The sequence below is a fragment of the Saccopteryx leptura genome, chromosome 1 (genome assembly GCF_036850995.1).
Source record: "Saccopteryx leptura isolate mSacLep1 chromosome 1, mSacLep1_pri_phased_curated, whole genome shotgun sequence".
Classification (NCBI taxonomy): Eukaryota; Metazoa; Chordata; class Mammalia; order Chiroptera; family Emballonuridae; genus Saccopteryx; species Saccopteryx leptura.
In genome coordinates this window covers 174,550,030-174,568,264 of record NC_089503.1, presented here as the reverse complement: position 1 = coordinate 174,568,264, position 18,235 = coordinate 174,550,030, and the positions used below count along the sequence as shown (strand labels likewise).

The 18,235-nt window shown below is 44.2% G+C and overlaps 1 protein-coding gene across 9 annotated transcripts in view; it reads right to left on the bottom strand.

Moving 5' to 3' along the window:
• Positions 1-3,990: 3,990 nt before the first annotated feature.
• The window catches only part of DISP1 (dispatched RND transporter family member 1), a 208,785-nt gene continuing 194,540 nt past the window's right edge, over positions 3,991-18,235 (bottom strand). For all 9 annotated transcript variants that reach the window (XM_066380673.1, XM_066380681.1, XM_066380714.1 and 6 more), the window contains 4 exons: positions 18,084-18,211; positions 17,646-17,743; positions 15,132-15,229; positions 3,991-7,613 (listed from right to left, as the gene is read on the bottom strand). In XM_066380673.1, the coding sequence (XP_066236770.1) occupies positions 4,005-7,613; positions 15,132-15,229; positions 17,646-17,743; positions 18,084-18,211 (3,933 nt within the window). In that variant the 3' untranslated portion in view covers positions 3,991-4,004. The remainder of the gene's footprint in view (positions 7,614-15,131; positions 15,230-17,645; positions 17,744-18,083; positions 18,212-18,235) is intronic.

The window sequence follows — 18,235 nt, the reverse complement described above, 5'->3', positions numbered from 1 at the left end:
CTCTATCCCATACCACCTCCCTAAATCTTAGAACAGCACTCTCAGACCCCAGCTCTCGGGAAGGTCTCATCTAAGGCCACAGATACCCATCAGGCTTTGCTGAGTTAGCACAGTGTTTGTCAAGTTCATGCTCTAACTGAGGGGTTCAGGGAGTCGATGGAAACTGTGTGGGTCCTAGTTACTTCATGAGTAGTTCTTGAGTGTACACACTGATTTCTAAAGCTAGTGAAAAGATAAATTAACTTATTTTTTCCAGAAAAAAAAATCCAAAATTAGGGGAGTTCCAACACTGTTAAGAGCAAAAGGCACCAGCCTACCCTGTGGCGATAAAGTGTCGACCTGGAACGCTGAGGTCGCCAGTTAGAAACCCTGGGCTTGCCTGGTCGAGGCACATATGAGATTCCTGTTCCTCCCTCCCCTCTGCCTTTCTCTCTCTCCTCTCCCTAAAATCAAAAAATTAAAAAAAAAAAAAAGAGCAAAATGTACCGTATTCTACTGGTCAACTACAGGTATGCATAACAACTCCTTTTCTATTTAATGCAAATATGAAACCTCTTAGTAAACAAAATCAAACATTAACAAAAGTAGCTGTTTCAAGAAAAAAATAAACATCATAGAATTAGTATAACAATTGGAGAGAAACAAACTACATGTCAGCACACATTTTGGAAGATTCACTATGGTGTAAAGGATATTTGAACATCATAGTTCCCTCTGAATTTAAAAAAAAAAAAAACTTCCTAATTTCTATGAATTTTTTTCATGGACATGTCTGACTCCAATGAGAAACAATCCCAATTGAGTCTTTGAATTTTTTTTTTAACACAGGCTTAGTTTTTTCTTCTAAAATGACCGTCCTCTTTAAACAGAAAAGACACAGCTGTTTTCAAAGTCATTGTTTCCTCATATTTCATTCAGAAACCGTCCTAACTGTTGGTGGAAAGATGGTTTCCATGTGAAGCAACGTGAATCGGGAACATTTCTTAATCGACCGTAAGACCACAGTTGTAAAACTACTCTTCATATTACCCGTTACAAAAGTTTCACAATTTAGAATGATGAGGGCCAGGCACAGAAATTATTGCAATGAAATTTAATACAATAGCTGCTTAGCATTACTTTAAAGAATATTATTTTAGGAGGATGAGCCTTTTACAGCAATTACATGCAAGAAATAAACCTACACAGAGGAAGCTGTGTAGGTTTATTTCCAATGATACAGTTCTTCTCTGTGAAAAAGGTCACACTCCTGGCCCATTCCACTTTTCAGGCAGGTAGGGGCTGAAAAAGTGACCTTGCAGGGAAGTCAGGAACAATTTTGGTCACATGGACCCAAACCTCAAAGGTATGTCCTGTTGTAGGAATAGTCTGTAAATCCTTTCTGTAAGCAAATACCCCCATGTGACAAATATTTCACAGTGCAACGGCTCCTTTCTCTTACAATTTAACCTTTTATCTGCTTTGCGATTCTCTAAGACGGGTAAAATTTCTTTGTGAGACAGAACTGGAAATAGTGATCTTTTGCTGTCCACTAATGAAGAATTACAAAAATCTTTTTCTAGTCCCAGCCAACAAATTCTTTTTAGAAATCCCAGCATGAAAAATATTAATACTTGATTCAACATCCAAAGTCTTGACAAAATCAATGCGAAAAGGTTCCCATGACATTCAAGGTTCAGGATGGCTTCATTCCCACGTTTTTCTGTTCTAAATGAAGTGCACATGAAAGTCTTTCTAAGAAGAAGTTTGCTTCTCCTATCACAACATCAATCTGTGTCCATGCCAGGGGGAGAAAAAAGTGTTTTTCGGTCACTGAATTGTCACTAGCCAACTTTATGGCTACACATTTCAGAAGAAAAAAAGAATCTAATTTAGGGGGTTTGAGTCCAATTTAGGGGGTTTGGAGAGGCAGCTTAGCAGAGACACAGGTGAGAGAGATGTTGTGGGTTTAGTTTCCTCTAAGCTGCACGAGAATCAGCTGTGATGCTGGAGCCAAAAGGTATTTCCATCTTGAAGTGAACTAACAGGGTCCCATCCAGTTTCCCTGGGGCTGGTCCTCCTTCCTGCACAGTGTCCGAGTCTGATTTGGGTACCATGTGTGGGTAGGGAGTTCCACAACCTTCCTTATCCAGAGACCATAACTGCCTAATTAGTGTTTTAATTGCTTAAAACCCCGTCACGGGAAAAATAGTTGAGTGAATGGAAGGATGTTAGTGGGAAGGTGTGATTACTGCTTTCAAATATCTTTCTGAATGCCATGTAGCAGAAAGATTAGAAATGTTCATTTCCACTTCACAGAGCAGAATGAAGACCAAAACAGTAGAATAACTATAGGACATCAGATCTGGGTTCAACCAGGGGCATCATGTAGTGAGTTCCTTGTCATGGAAGTATTCAAGCAAAATCTGGAAAGCTACTTAGAAGTGTGCTTTGGTGGAGGTGGCCTGGATTCTGAACCAAGGGATTCCTTCCAACCCTTGAAAGCTTTTTTTCAGGCCCTGAATAAATAGGTAGATCTAATCTGGAAAAATAATCCTAAATAAAAATAACAAATACAACTTTTGGAAAGAATATGGTAGTTAGAAATATTCCCACCAGTTTTCATCAGAGGGCCAAACTGGAGGCAGCATGCAGAGGGAACTGTCCCTGGACGGGGCAGGAATGCACAGATTAGGAGACACCATGTAAGGAGAGATGTATCCTCCAAAGCAGTACCCAGAAAGCATGTTCCAACAGTTCAGTTGCTGGAGAATGATCTAACATAAGATATGGTGTCATTTAAGATGCTGCCTGAAGGCTTAGCACTTCCAGCTGTTAGTTGACTTGCAGATCTTTTTCTTTTTCTTAAGAAGCAGGAAGACAGAGAGACAGACTCTCGCATGTGCCCGATCGGGATCCAACCAGCAAGCCCCCTATTGAAGCAATGCTCTGCCCATCTGGGGCTGTTGCATCGTTGGTCGGAAACCGAACTATTTTAATGCCTGAGGTGGAGGCCATGGAGCCATCCTCAGTGCCTGGGACCAAGTTGCTTCAAACAAGCCATGGCTGCAGGAGGGGAAGAGAGAGAGAGAAGGGAGATGGTGAGGGGAGGAGAAGCAGATGGTCACTTGTCCTGTGTGCCCTGAGAATCAAACCCGGGACATCCACATGCTAGGCCAATACACTACCACTGAGCCAACTAGCGAGGGCCAGCCTTGCACATCTTGAGATGAGAACACAGCTGAATGGGAGCAGCTGCCTTACTCTGACTGCTTCAAAGGGCTAGGATTCACATAGCCTGGGTCTGTCTCTGTCAACATTACCTTCTAAGAAGTGTGGCACTATTTTGGGTGATCCCATCTCTTCCTTTATGCTTGTCCTGTGGCACTAACATAATTGATGCCTGTGACTGCTGGGTTCACAAAGGTAATAGCTGAAGAACTGTACATTTTTGGCGCATGTGGGGAAAAACACTAATTTGGCTATATATGTGTCCCTGGCATCATGTAAAGTCTACTCATGTAGACAAGTGGAATGCACTGTTAAAATACTTGGCAACTAATTTTTAAATGAGGCCTCACCAAAAAAATATAAATTTTAATGTCATTTATTTTCTGGATCCCAATGGAAGTGGCTCTACTAAAATGCATATGTATGTTGTGCAATCTAAATGTCCTAATTACTGACAACCAAATGCACCAGAATAAGGATACCAGGGAGAACTGAAACTTTTAGGTAACGCAAACTCTAAATCTCTGACTCACTGCTATGAGAAACCATTGTTTTTCAAGCTTGGTATAAATGTAAAACAACTGGACTTTTTGAAAATACAAAACCCAAGAATCAGCCAACACTCATTAGCTATGTGTTTGAGTGTTCACATGGAATACAAAAGTACTGCACGATTTTTAACAAAGCGAAACCTTCTCATTTCTGCATTTTGGGGTTCCATTTCTAAACTTTCGGATTTTATTCTGATTTCAAGAAACAATCAAGGCACGGGTTCTGAGTTTAATACCAGTTTATTAAAGTGTTTTTATTAACAAACTTTCACCAGAAAGTTCCGAGTGTGTTAATACAGCAGGCACATTGGCTTCAAAGTTTGGCATCTGACAGTCCACAGAACTGCACCTCACTCTCACAATCCTGCCACAACTGGGTGGGTTGTTGGGGCAGGACTCATAACCAGCCTCCCCCATGACATGGTTCAATATAAATTTTGGTTCACTCTGATTTAAACATTCTGAGTTCACAATGGCATCAGTCTGGGACAAATTTGGCTCAGCTCCCCTTTCTGCTCTGTCGGTGGGATTCACGGAACCCAAGTCTCTGTTTTCAGCCCCTCCGCTGCCTGCCACATTCCCAATGTCCCTACTTTTACAGGGACATTGGTTATTCTCAGCATCACAACATACTTTTTGTAAAGATCTCGTGCTTCTGCAGACAGCTGATGGCTCCGCCACCTTTGGGAGATGCTCTTCCGTGTACTGCAGACTGTGCACACTGGTCTTACCCGTTTTGTCCTGGGGCTGGATTGGCTGCACTGAGTGGAGGAAAAAACTCCGAGACAGAGAGTTTTGCATTCCAGGTGGTTTCATTCTGCCTTGCAGGCAGGGACAGTGGTGGATGTGGGGGATGGGATGCATGAAGCCCTTGGGGGCTTCATGTGCAGCCTTCAGAGGCGCCATGCCATTTTGGATGTGCATGAAGCTGCCCGCAGAATGGGCACACTCGTGGCACAAGCAGTCTTCCATCTGTTGGCAAGAGTGCGAGCCATATTTCAAATGCTTGTAGGCATTTGGGCAGCTACACATGGGGTTCATAGAGAAGAAGTGGCGCATGGCGTGCTGGTCAAGAGAGGGCTGCAGCAAGGCGGAGCTCGGGTTACTTCTGGGGCTTTTGCTGAGTTCACTGTTGTAGGCTGCGTGCCTGGGCATCCCCATGCTCCTCGCCTGGCTGTTGAGAAATTCTGAGCAGATGTGGGTCTCTTCGTAAGTGGTCTTCTCAGAGGCAGTGCAAGTCTGGGATGCCAGAGGCTCTAATTCATAAAACTCAGGCTCCAGTTCAGATTTTTGGCCCCTAGGATCTACGTGATAAGCATTCAGGGTGTGTGTTTTGCTTTGTCCCTTGTCACCAGGACTTGGAGATAATGCGTGGGAAAAGGCACTGCACTGGAGTTTCTTAGGTAAAGGAATCTGACCACAAGAACCCTGTGGTCCAAGGCACCGGCACATGCACTGGAAAAAGAAGGTGGCGAAAGCCCAGCTGATGCACATGATGAGCATCATGAAGGTGCCCAGCTGGGTGTACGCCAGCACCGTGGAGGGCATCATCATGGCGCCAGCCACGAAGGTGGTCAGGGCGGCCATGGCAATTGCTGAACCCATGCGGCTCAGGGAGAAGACCACCTTCCCTTCTCGGTCAGCATCCGGGGCCAAGCGGTAGGCGACCCCATAATGTACGGCAAAGTCCACAGACAGGCCTACCGCCACCGAAATGGTGACAGACTCCAGAACATTTAGCTCCCAGCCCAGCAGGACGAGAGAACCAACGGTAACAAATATAGTGCCCGCGATCGAAATGATGGCATACAGGCTTATGATGATGTTCCAGGTGGTAAGCAGCATCACGCTAAAGGCAACAGCCACGGAAAGTCCCATGGCGATGAGGGTGCCATCCGAGAGGCTGTCCTGGAGGTCGTAGAACTCCAGGTTGCTGACGAACCAGCCATTGCTGAGGCCCTCGGGTGCAGAACTCAGCTCATTGGAAATCCACGAGTCCACCTCTCTGTAAAACTGGTGCATCTTCTCGTAAGCCAGTGTGAAGAGGTAGGTGCTTTGGAACTCTAGAACTACTGCCCTGATGGTATCATTGATATCAAACCTTGGCCCTGGGGTCTTGCTGTCCAAATGGTACCCGGTACTCCTTTCCAGCTCCATGATAGCCCTCTTCATGCACAGCTCAAAAATTTCTTGCTTGTAGGGGAAGCTCCAGCGGCTGCAGCATGGGTAGAGGGCTGGCTCGTCGCAGTCTTGGTTCTCCATCCAGCGCTTGAAGGTCTCAATGAAGCAGCTGGTAAAGTCCTGGTCATCCGTCTGGTAAAAGAAAGTTTGGTTTCTCAGCTTTTGACAGAAGTGCAAAATCCATACCTGAGAAGCCGGGCTGGCAATGTTAAAAGTGCTGTCTAGCGTTAGCTTCCCTTTACTTTTGGGGTTCAAGGGGTTGCCGTTGTCTTGCGGGGACACGCCCCAGATGACCGTGATGGGCATGTGCAGCTCCTCTCCGTGGCGCACACGCTCGAACATGAACAGCTTCTTGTACTCGGCGTCATACCGCTCGAAGGGGTGCGAGGCGCGGAAGACCTGGAACTCGGACAGCTCCAGCGAGGGCAGCTTCATCTTGGGGTTGACGCACACGATGTAGGCCCCGCCCACGGTGAGGGCCAGGAACCAGACCAGCCACAGGTAGCGGAACTTGATGACGATGCAGGGCAGCACCTTCTCGAAGAAGATGCGGGACGCTTCCGAAATGGCAAACAGGACCTTGCGGCAGCCCTGGCACGCCGCGGTCCAGCAGTCCTTGCTCTCGTACAGGGGTTGCGCGGGCTTCCTGAAGCAGGTGAAGATGTTGAGCAGGTAGCGCTCGTGCAGCACGACCACGGCCGGGAGCCATGTGACCATCAGCAGGTAATTGACCAGGATGGCGGTCCCTGCGTACACCCCGAAGCAGCGGATGGCCGTGATGTTGCTCACGTAGTTGGCATAGAAGGCGGCTGCTGTGGTGAAGCTGGTGACAAACATGGACAGGGCGGCGTGCTGCAGGGTGGTGCCCACCGTCTCCGCAGTCTCCGCCTGCGGCTTGTCACACTTGGTGTAGTTCCAGACGTCGCACAGGACGAACGCATCGTCCGCCCCGATGCCCACCAGTATGATGAGCGCGGTGAGGTTCATGAAAGGGAAGAACTCGAAGTTGAAGACAACGCGGTAGAGGAAGTAGGAGATGGTCAGGGAGCTGATGATGGCGAACATGGTCATCAGGGTGATGAACATGGACCGGGTGTAGACGCACATGACCAGCAGCACGATGACAATGGCGATGGCGGGATACACAGTATCCATCAGCAGGTAGTCCTGAAACAAGCTGTGCTTGATGCCGAACTCGATCCCCGTGATGGTGGTGACCCCGTCGGACGAGTTCCAGTTTTCGAAGTTGTCCTGGTAGATTTTCATCATGCTCTCTCCTTTCTCGGTGGGGGAGAAGAGCATGCTGTACTTCAGGGCCGGTGCGGGGTAGTCCGCTTCCTTGGGGGCCAGGAAGTCCTTGTCCACCAAGTAGTGCAGGATCTGGTACACGGCGTTGTACTTGGTGCACTTCCGTGGCACGTTGGTGCACTTAAGCTGGTCCTTCCTGCGGGCCGCCATGTCCCAGCAGTCTGGCTCCAGGGTGCCATTCTGGTAGTGCTTGGCACAGGTCCGCAGCAATTTTAGGGTGTGAGACACGTCCCGTTCCACGATCTTCTGGCAGGATGACCGGTTGTTTAGGATGGCGATGTAGTTCCCCAGCGTCCAGCTCGGGCAGCAGGAGGCGGCTGTGGTCCGCTGGCAGAGGTCGCCGAACTGAGGGTGAGACCGTATCTGCAGAGACAGAGACAGATGGGAGGGCTGGCGTTTAAAACCGGGTCATTCAGAGGTCTGGATGAAGGTGGCCTCAAAAGACAGGGAGTCCCAGGAGTTACACAGCCATCCTGGGGAGTCAGCCATCGGTCTGAATACAACGTAAGACTCCCCACTGTCCCCCAAAGCTCTGCTATGACGGACTGGGAGCTGGGCTACTATATCCCTGAACAGCACAATACTGTTTGGGGATGACATCCAGGCGCAAAACAACTTCAACTAACACTAGCTTGGTTTTAAAAAAGGAGACAGAATTAATGCCTCTTTTGTAAACAAGCCTTTTCAAAGTCACCTTAAAAAGCAATAAAATGCATAGGTGAGGCTTCTGTTTGCACATCTCCAGGGTTCATTAAGAGAATAATCGTACAGTTGATTTATGAGGGATTTGTGGCTTTGCCTAAGACTTCTGGTTATCAGCGTGAAATTTTGAGTGACGAAGGTATTACAGCTTAATCAACTTAGTTGGAAGCAACATGCTATTCCCAGGAAACCGTCAGCAACTCAAAAAAAGTTACCGGTGATATCAGAAGTGCTGATGTCAAAGACACATGAAAGACCCCGGAATAAAATTGTTTCCTAAAACATACATATATAAGGGGTGGGCAAAAGCAGGTTTACAGTTGTGAGTATGCAAAACTGAGTTTATTCCTGTATTATTTATTCATTACTGTTATTTATTTGTACAACTATACACCTACTTTTGCCTACCCCTGTATAGATCTGACTTTCAATAAATATATACAACTAATAATATAAATAAGTAGGAGTTTGATTACATCTTCCACATTCTTGAAAGTTTATTCAAGATGGCTAAAAGCCTTTTGGGAACTTTCTCTTTTGGTAAACAGGGCTCTGACACATATCAGCAGGTGTGACAATCCCGGATTTCATGTGGACAGTGTTTCATTTGTGACGTTATTCCTGGAGAAGGTTTTTCTGTTGATGGCTGTCTTGTTTAGAAAATTGAGAAATTGTTCCAGTGCCAAATCTGGCATTGCTAATTTATACGGAAGCCTGTACAATTCCATTGCCTTCCAAATCTGTAAATTACACAAGTGGCTCCTCTTCCCTAAGAGGAAGAATTAGAAATATCTCCCTTCTCTTGAGCCTGTCCAGAGACTTCTCTTCAGAAGTAAGCACCAGAGCTAAAGGTCCACTTTTATCATAGTCCCTCATCTCTGTTTGTCAAAGGCTGTTCTGGGAAGGAAATTGAAGTTCAAGAAAGGTGTGAATATATTTTTTTTCTGTAGGATTAAAACCACCCTTGGTCTTTATTAAAGTGGGGTTTATCAATCATGCATTGAAGTACCATCTCAAAGTAGAGGAGGTGTTGGCACAAATCACCTCTTTGGAACTTGGACTTATTGACGAACCAAATGATTTATAATCCCTCTAAGCCCTGGCTATCAGATCCATAATTAAGTTCTTGGGGAGTCAAAGTTATATGTGGATTTTTGACAGCACAGCCAGTTGGCACCCCTAACCCCCATTGTTATTCAACTGTACTTTATTGGGACTAATCCTGGGAAAGCGGTGTAAAATAAGATTGGTCGTGTATTGGGAACTGTTGAAGTTGGGAGACCTACACCTGAGGAATTCTTCTATTATTCTATCTCTGCATCTGTTTGGAAGTTTCCATAATAAAAGGTTGTTGCTTTTAAAGACGCTCTGTTAGGGGTAAAAAAAAAAGAGAGAGAGCCAAAAGGATTATTTTTCAAGAGTACTAAATTAATGTTTAGTTTAACAAAGCCTTAATTTTAAGCTCACTTTAAAGAGCGATAATTACTTCACATTTCACAAAATAGGATCATTCACATTTAACTGTGTTCAGGTTAAAGCATTCACATGAAGTCAGGGAGACAGAAGCGTCTGGCGAAGAGCACCTCTGTGGTGTTCACGGCAGATAACCAGCTTTATCCCCACAAGGAAATAACACGCAAGACCCTGCAGTCAGCCTGGGGAATTGAGAGAGAGATAAAGCAACCCTAATGCCTGCCAGCTTTCAGATGGGAAAAGAAACAAATTGTATTCATTGTGAAACCCAGGATCAGCTGGAAGGAACTTATTTGCAGTTGATGCAAGAATCCAGTGGAAAGACAAAGGAGACAGGATTGCCAACTGAAACCCGGAAAGAAAACACAGAATCCTGCCCTTGAATAACCTTCACTAATACTAACACGGCTTTTTTTTTTCTGTCCACATATGCATTTGACCAAAGATTAAAAAGTTGGACATGATAAATACAGACCAACTACCACTTTGATGGCTGCTATCAAAAATAAATGCTAGTAAGCCTCTGGAGAACCAATCCTCACATTCAAAGGTGGTGCTGGGTAATGGGCAATCTTTGAGAGCCAGGTTTCGAGAACTCTTATAGGTTAAGAAATAAGGACAGAGCCTGGCCTGTGGTGGTGCAGTGGATAAACTGTCGACCTGGAACACTGAGGTCGCCAGTTCAAAACCCTGGGCTTGCCTGGTCAAGGCACATACAGAAAGCGACCAATGAACAGCTAGAGTGAAGCAATTACTTCTTGTTCCCCACCCTCCTCTCTCTGTAAAATCAATAAATAAAATCTTTAAAAAAATGAAATAAAATAAAGGACAGAGAAGAACAGATATCGTGACTGGTATACACTTTACCCAGATGTGGAACCCCTGCCCTGATGCCCTGAGTCAGGAATGGAGTACAAGGAATTGTCTAGGCTTTTAGGAGTCAGGCCACGTGTTCTCATCCATCCATCTGTTCAAAAGAAAAAAATATTTACTGACACCTATACAAGATGAATAAAGCACTGTGGTTCTTGCCCTCCAATCATTCACAAGTTCGGCAGGGAAATCAGACAAGAAAATCAGTTATTCAATATGAGAAGTACCATATTGTATGGAAGGGTCTATGGGAACCTGAGGAGGGAAAGCCAGACAGAATTAAGAGGGGGGGGGGGGGAGTGGCCCTGACTCAGCTGTTTGTGACCAAGACAGCAAAATACACACTTACATGTTACCCTGTGGGGCTTTCAGAGATTGGTATATCTTCGTGCAGGAAGCAACTACATTTTTGCCATGTTTTGGGAAAAGGAATTCATAGGAACGATTTCAAATTCTTTGACGTTTACAAAAACAAGAATGGAGTTAGCGCAATTTCTTGGAAGTCTCGTGAGCAATAGAATTCTTCATTCTAGGCACTCACAAATTGGACATTTCAGAAAGTAGTGCTGCTTGTGGGGTTATAACATGTCTCTGTATACTTCCTAGTTAGATAGGCGCAGGGGTGGAGTTGGCCTAAAATAGAGGGTAAGGGAAGAGGAGAGAAAAAGAAGAAACCAGCAGTTTAAAATAATATCTTAACTTTTAAAACTAGTGGCTAAGTTGGAGAAGTTGGAGATATTTTAAGAGGCTGAGAAAAAAACTAAAAGGAAGAAAATTAACCCCTAATACCAGGTTCTAGTAACTGCTGGACTCCCCTTCCCCATGTGACGAAGCATCTTTTGTATGAAAAGTTTAAGGGACTGAGGGAGAAAAGAAAAGGCAAGAGTTCCATAGTCTTTCTTAAAACAAGAATTAGGAAAGGTATTTCTGGGTCCTCTAAGCTTCCGGGGGTTCCAGCTGTCCACAGAAGTGACCCTAGAAAACAGGGTCCTCTTCCAAACCCTTTTATACAACATCAGGCTTTTTATCTTTTTTTTTTTCTTTTAATTCTGAAGCTGGAAACAGGGAGAGACAGTCAGACAGACTCCCGCATGCGCCCGACCGGGATCTACCCGGCACGCCCACCAGGGGCGACGCTCTGCCCCTCCGGGGCATCGCTCTGCCACGACCAGAGCCACTCTAGCGCCTGGGGCAGAGGCCAAGGAGCTATCCCCAGCGCCCGGGCCATCCTTGCTCCAATGGAGCCTTGGCTGTGGGAGGGGAAGAGAGAGACAGAGAGGAAGGAGGGGGAGGGGGTGGAGAAGCAAATGGGCGTTTTTCCTATGTGCCCTGGCCGGGAATCGAACCCGGGTCCCCCGCATGCCAGGCCGACGCTCTACCGCTGAGCCAACCGGCCAGGGCAACATCAGGCTTTTTAAATGAAGCAGCCTGTGAAGAACGGTTCTCTCCTGTTAGCTGGGCTTCTCCTAAAGAAACAACTTGGTTACCCTATTTATGACTTTTGTCACTGATGTTTAATTCCTTTTTGTTTTGGCTGTCAGGGAGGATACAGACAAGTTTGCCAATCACGACCAGCAAGTATACAGGATTCCAGGGTGTGTTACATCGCATCCTTAGCTTCATGATTTTCCTCCCATTATTTCCCATCATGCAATGCATTCAGCTTATTTTTCATATCTGTTCTGTGTATGCCTTTTTGTAAGCTATCTATTGAGTAGGAGGTTCTATATGAAACAGTATGTTGCTTTCACTAATGAAAGCTACAAAGGCACAGTACTGCTTCCTGGCTTGAGTCTTTGAGTCCATCACAGAATAAACTGCTAACTCTTTAAAAATAATACTTATTAGCTGGGCCTGCAGTGGTACAGTGGATAAAGCATCAACATGGAATGCTAAGGTTGCCCGTTCGAAACCCCAGGCTTACCGGGTCAAGACACATACGGGAAGCAATTACCATGAGTTGATGCTTCCTGCTCCTTCCCCATTCCCTGACTTTCTCTTTCTCTCAAATCAATAAATACAATCTTTTATAAAAAAAGATACTTAGTGCCCTGGCCAGTTGGCTCAGTGGTAGAGCATCGGCCTGGTGTGCAGGAGTCCTGGGTTCGATTCCCGGCCAGGGCACACAGGAGAGGCGCCCATCTGCTTCTCCACCCCTTCCCCTCTCCTTCCTCTCTGTTTCTCTCTTCCCCTTCCGCAGCCAAGGCTCCATTGGAGCAAAGTTGGCCCCGGGCACTGAGGGTGGCTCTGTGGCCTCTGCTTCGGGCGCTAGAGTGGCTCTGGTTGCAACAGAGCGACGCCCCAGATGGGCAGAGCATTGCCCCCTCCTGGATGTGCCGGGTGGATCCCGGTTGGGCGCATGCGGGAGTCTGACTGCCTCCCCGTTTCCAACTTCAGAAAAATACAAAAAAAAAAAAAGATACTTAGTGTAGGCCATGAGGACTCTTTGAGGGTCACTTAAGTGGGGAAATGGCATCTATAGTAAAACTAAGCAAAAATGGGTATTATTTCTGCATTCTGGGAGCATACGCACAGTGGGTAAAGGCGCAGGCTGGAGTTAGGCTTGGCTGGGTTCGAATTCTACATTCGCCACTTCCCACTCATGTGAAATTCCCTCATCTATAAAACGGGCAAAATAATAGTCCTTAATTCATAACACCATTTTGCGGTTGAACAGTGATTCAGTGAGTAATGAAATAATTCATTCAGGTGTTTAGAACACTTCCTTACAGATAGCAACACTCAATAAACATAGGGTATCAATCAATTGTGTGAATTCAGTCACTCCAGAGTCTTCAGGGGAGGGAAGGTGTAAAGATCAACTGTGAAGGAAGGCTAAAGAGACCTGGGAGGCATGAAAGTTAATGAACTGTTCTCAGCCAAGGTCTGATTATCCAGTAACCTGCTTACGCAGGTGTTACGAATTCCAAGGTCACAGGCGCAGTGTGAGCAATATAAAATATGGTGCTCACAGTCTTACTTACACGTAGCAAATACTCTGCATATCTACTGCTCTACAGTTATCTTCCTTCATGAGAAGGTTGGTAGCTCATGACAGGGAACTAGAATGTGCACAGCTTCCAAATAATGAGCTGATTGCCATGAAAGAGAAGAAAATAGAGCAAATAAAAACTGACCATTGAGGAAGAAGCTGTTGACTGTTTATAGATGGTTTGTGTCTTGGGTCTATTTCAGTGATTTGCAACCTTTATCATCTCATGGCACACATACACTAATTACTAACATTCTGTGATACACCAAGAAAAATTTTTTTTTTGCTGATCTGACAAAAATATGTACTAATTTTGATTCATTCATACTAGATGGCTGTTGTCATTTTTTTATTTGACAATCTAAGGGAAAAGAGGTCACTGCGGCTAACTAAATATAAATAGTCAGATATTGCTTGTCTTAAAAATGCCTAGGGCACCTGACCTGGGGTGGCACAGTGGATAGAGCATCAAACTGGAATGCTGAGGTTGCTGGTTCGAAACCCTGGGCTTGCCCAGTCAAGGCACATACGAAAAGCAATCAATGAACAGCTAAAGTGAAGCAACTATGAATTGATACTTCTCACTCCACCACCGCCCTCCTCTCTGTGTAAAACTGATAAATAAATCTTAAAAAAAAAAAATACCTGGGGCACACCAGGAGAAAATCGCTGGTCTATTTGGAAAGGGACTGAGAAACGGCACTTGCAGAAAATCCTGATAGGGTCAATCAAGGGGGAAATTGTATCAATGTGTAAACTGCCTCTCAGAATGAAGAAGTAGGGAGATCACTAACTAACCTGGGTAAGCCAGTTCATTCTCAGAAGGGACTTATATCCATCTGCACAATGAAGACTGCTGGTCTGGGTGACCTCAAACAGTCCTTCCTGTCCTGTAGTCCATTAAGAAAGGCTGTTGCTAGAACAGGTGACTGAGTGTCAGCCTAGCTCTTAGCATTGCATGTGATTATATTTTCAACTAAACAGTGATTTTGCATCTCAGAGGTATGCCAGGAATACAATGAGCTCCTTTTCTGCCAGATTACTGTGCTTGGTCAGGTCCATTAGTGACACTAGACAGCAGTCTCTACCTGGAGAAACCACCTGGGAACTCAGGAAACTGACAGCTCCCCCCAGCCCCAGGGCTGCCTTTGCAGGTTCTGGGCTGACGTCTCTTGGGCTCCAGAGAAGATGAAGACAGGAAGTAGAGAAGATGAAGATAGGAAGTGCTGTCCTCCTGCCACTTTCCATCTTCACGAGCAGCAAGGTACTTAAGAGTCCGGGACAAACTGGATTGGATTACTCCAGCCATTTACATAGATACTGTCTTTGTGTCCTTTGATGTCCCTTTCCCCAGCTCGTGCCCTAAATTTTCCTTTGAGGTCACAGGCCCAGTTGACCCACTGATTGCTGAGAAGGCAGGCATTTGACTGGGTAATTAAGATGATACTGACAGTTGCCTCGGGGGAAGCGTAGTGAACAATGAAAGCAGATTAGGGAAGAAAATATGACAAAAGAAGAAAAAATAGAAAAAGCCTCCGCTATTATCCTGAAAGGAAATCCACTGTGAAAGCATATGAGAGACTGTCCTGGACAAAGAACAGGAGAGCGAAAGAAAAACAAGTGCTTTATTAAAGGAAGATGGTCTGTTAAAGGGAGGGAGACAGAGACACTCTGATCCTGCGATCTGAGAAAGCGGTGCAGAGCTGGGCTGCTGGCGCGTACTCCTCGGCAGGCAAGCTACCGAAGCACTGTCATCTGTCAGACACCCGGCTCAGCTGCAAGAGGAGTTGCAAAACATCACCTTATTTGTGCTAAACGTGTTTTAGTTTCCCTCTACGTACCCTTGAGTTATCTACACTGCACATTGACTTAATTGCGGGTAAGTTCCATAATGTCTCCCCTCCAGCTGACGTAAACACGACTCGGGAATACCGGTCACCTGGTGGTAGGAAGAAAGGAAAGACAGAGGGTTATAAATGAGTCACGTTTTTCATAAGACTTGGCATTTAGAAGCACTTCAAATCGGGAAACCATATGGACCATTCATTAGCAGCGGGGGAGTCTCTCCTTTGACAAATTCCAGGAGAAGTCGTAAAAAAATATATACTGTCTTCACTCAAAGCCTTTGTCTATTCCCTACATCTTAAAAATCATAGGAGTGACATAACAAATGTATTTGGGACCAGACTATCATTAGGAAAAACAGTCCATAGGAACTTTCAGCAGGCAGTTAATTGAATGCCTCCCTCTTAATTTCAGAGCATATCACGATAATGGTATATGAAATCAAAGACTGACTCTGGGGAGTATTGAGAATGGATTAGAAGGATGTTCTCTTTGGCAGCTAGTTACAGAGGAAAGATGATAGGTGATCAATTTAAAAGCACTAAACACAGTCAACTAAGTACAGATTGCTGGCCTAGATCACAGACACCTTCCACGTTCTGGCTGAGTACACGGCTCTCTCTGCTATACAAGACTAGAAAAACTATTTTGAAAATCATATTAATGTAAAATATATTTATGAATAAGGTTCTGGAAAGGACATGGGCTTTGGGGTTAGAACTGGGTGTAACCAGGTCGTGTCAACCGACAACTTCTCTGAGCCTTGACTCCTCATTGGTAAAATGGAGACAGCAACACCTGCCTCAAATAGTTGTAAGAATTAAAGGAGATCATGAAAAAAAGGTGCGCGGTAAGTACTGTTTCTGCTTCCTTGGCCACGATAAAAAAGCTGAACCAAGTAAAAAAAATATATATAAATATATATATATTCATATATATATTAACATATATAAATATATAATATAGTTTTATGTGATCTAAAATGCCTAATCATGGTAACAAAGAAAATCAACTTGCAAATTTGTGAATAAAGCTTTATTACATAAACTTTGTTCCCGATTATGAAGGTTTCGTTAGTAAATTCTCGTCTTCATCAAATGGCTGTTATCTTAGGTTGATTGATTTTACAGATTAAAATAAGCCTTGTGGAACATTTTATACTAGTAGAGTCAGAAATGGCTTTATCAGGGCAAAACCTACTACTTAATGAGACAAATATTTAGTGTTGATCACTGAAATATAAACAAGACTATATTTCATGAATTTGCTAATGGTCTTCCTGGTTAAGATATTAGTTACTAGATAAATGCTGGTTAAGCAATATATAGTAACACCTGGAGAGAAATAAACTAGCCAGAACACAGAACTAACCAGAGCCGAACTTTTCCAATAAGAGACAGAACAAGAAACTTGTCTTGCTTCCTGGGATCAGTACAAAATTCTTCCTAATCTCCTACTTTCTCTCTCTCTCTTCCTATATAGTGAAATAGTGTTCAAATTAAAGACCCAGAGGTTTGGTGAGATCTAGAAACATCGGAGAGCCAATCAGGTCTTCTAGTGATCTGATAAGCCAGGAATAGACACATTTTGGAGAGATTTTCAGTAGCAACAACAACCAAAAAAACCCAAAATGCTAAAATCAAAAGAGCTTTAATGTTACCATTCACTGGCAGAAACTAATAATCTACAATTGCTCAGTCCTAATCTAGGGCTACTTAGTGACTTCCATACTTATATATATTTCCTCGATTAGCCCAACTCTAGGCTATAGCAGATTTTTAGTGGATTTGCTATCAACATTAAAATCTGGATTCCTGACCTCAGGAGAGTTCTTACAATATCTGGGCTCTCATTACTTCAAGGACACATTCTGCTGCAAAGTAGCAATTTATTTCTTCTTGGAGGCGCTCTGTAGTTGCCCACAACCACCATCACTTCCTGCCTGCTAGCTTCACTCATTCATATCATGGCCTAGGCCCCGCGGCATTCAAACTTTGGACTTCTGGGACTTGATTTGTTCATCTATCTCTAATGCCTAACAACAAGGCAGGCACAGAGAAGGCTGTCAATAGATGCTTTTTGAATGAATCACAATTTAGTGAATATATTTTTGGTCACACAGTAGATCATTTCAGGGTTCAATCCTGAAATATGTACTTGTTACTTGAGCTTAAATACTTAACTAGTCAGAGGAATTTGAAAAAGTGACTTGAAATTTTGGGCCAGGTCAAAATGTTATTAGATTCCTATCTTCCTTAAAACTGAATATAACTCAGTCATTTCTTTCTCATTCATTCTTGTTACGGGTACATAAATTCAGATTAGTGGTTGACTGACCCAGAGAAGTAAAATGACAAGTAAATTAGGTTGAAATCTCTTTAAGTAAAGACAGAAACAGTGGAGCTGTGTGGCTGGCCACACACTTCTGTCAGTCCAGATATTCATCATGTTCCATCTCCAGAGGGCTAGGGACCTGCTGAGGGGTTTGATCATCTACGAATGCCACTCACTTGGAACATCGCAGAAAAAGCTGTCTTTGTGGAAGTTCCAGTCAACTTCTCTTTTTTCTCTTTCATAGTGGTCATCTGACCATCTGTCATCCCGATGGCTGAAACAGAATAGGTTGATCTTCAATAGAGCACTAGCCATTTCAACACCAATAAGCATGCCCATAACAGTACATCCTCAAAGTCATGGCCTATTTAGCACTTGAAATTAAGTTGAGAGGATTATTCTAAGCAACCAATATTAATTGTCTCAAATATGAAAAATAAAAGCCCCTAAACCCTCATTTTTTTTCATCCTAATACAACAACATCTTTCTAAACAATGACAATTTAAATAAGATTTTGAGCCACACATTTGACATTGAATCTTTTTGCTCAGGCAGTGTTTAAAAATGGGATTCATTCAGCAATGTTTTTGTCTGGAAGTGAATAAATGATTACCTTTTGGCTTGCTCATCTGCATATTTAAAGGGATAATTGGCTAACGTTGCTTTGTATCCTGTATTTTTCACCATGTTATTCCACGTGACCAATCTCTGACCTATTGTAGTCCCTCTTGGTTCAAAACCCTAAGGCAAAAAATTACAAATTCC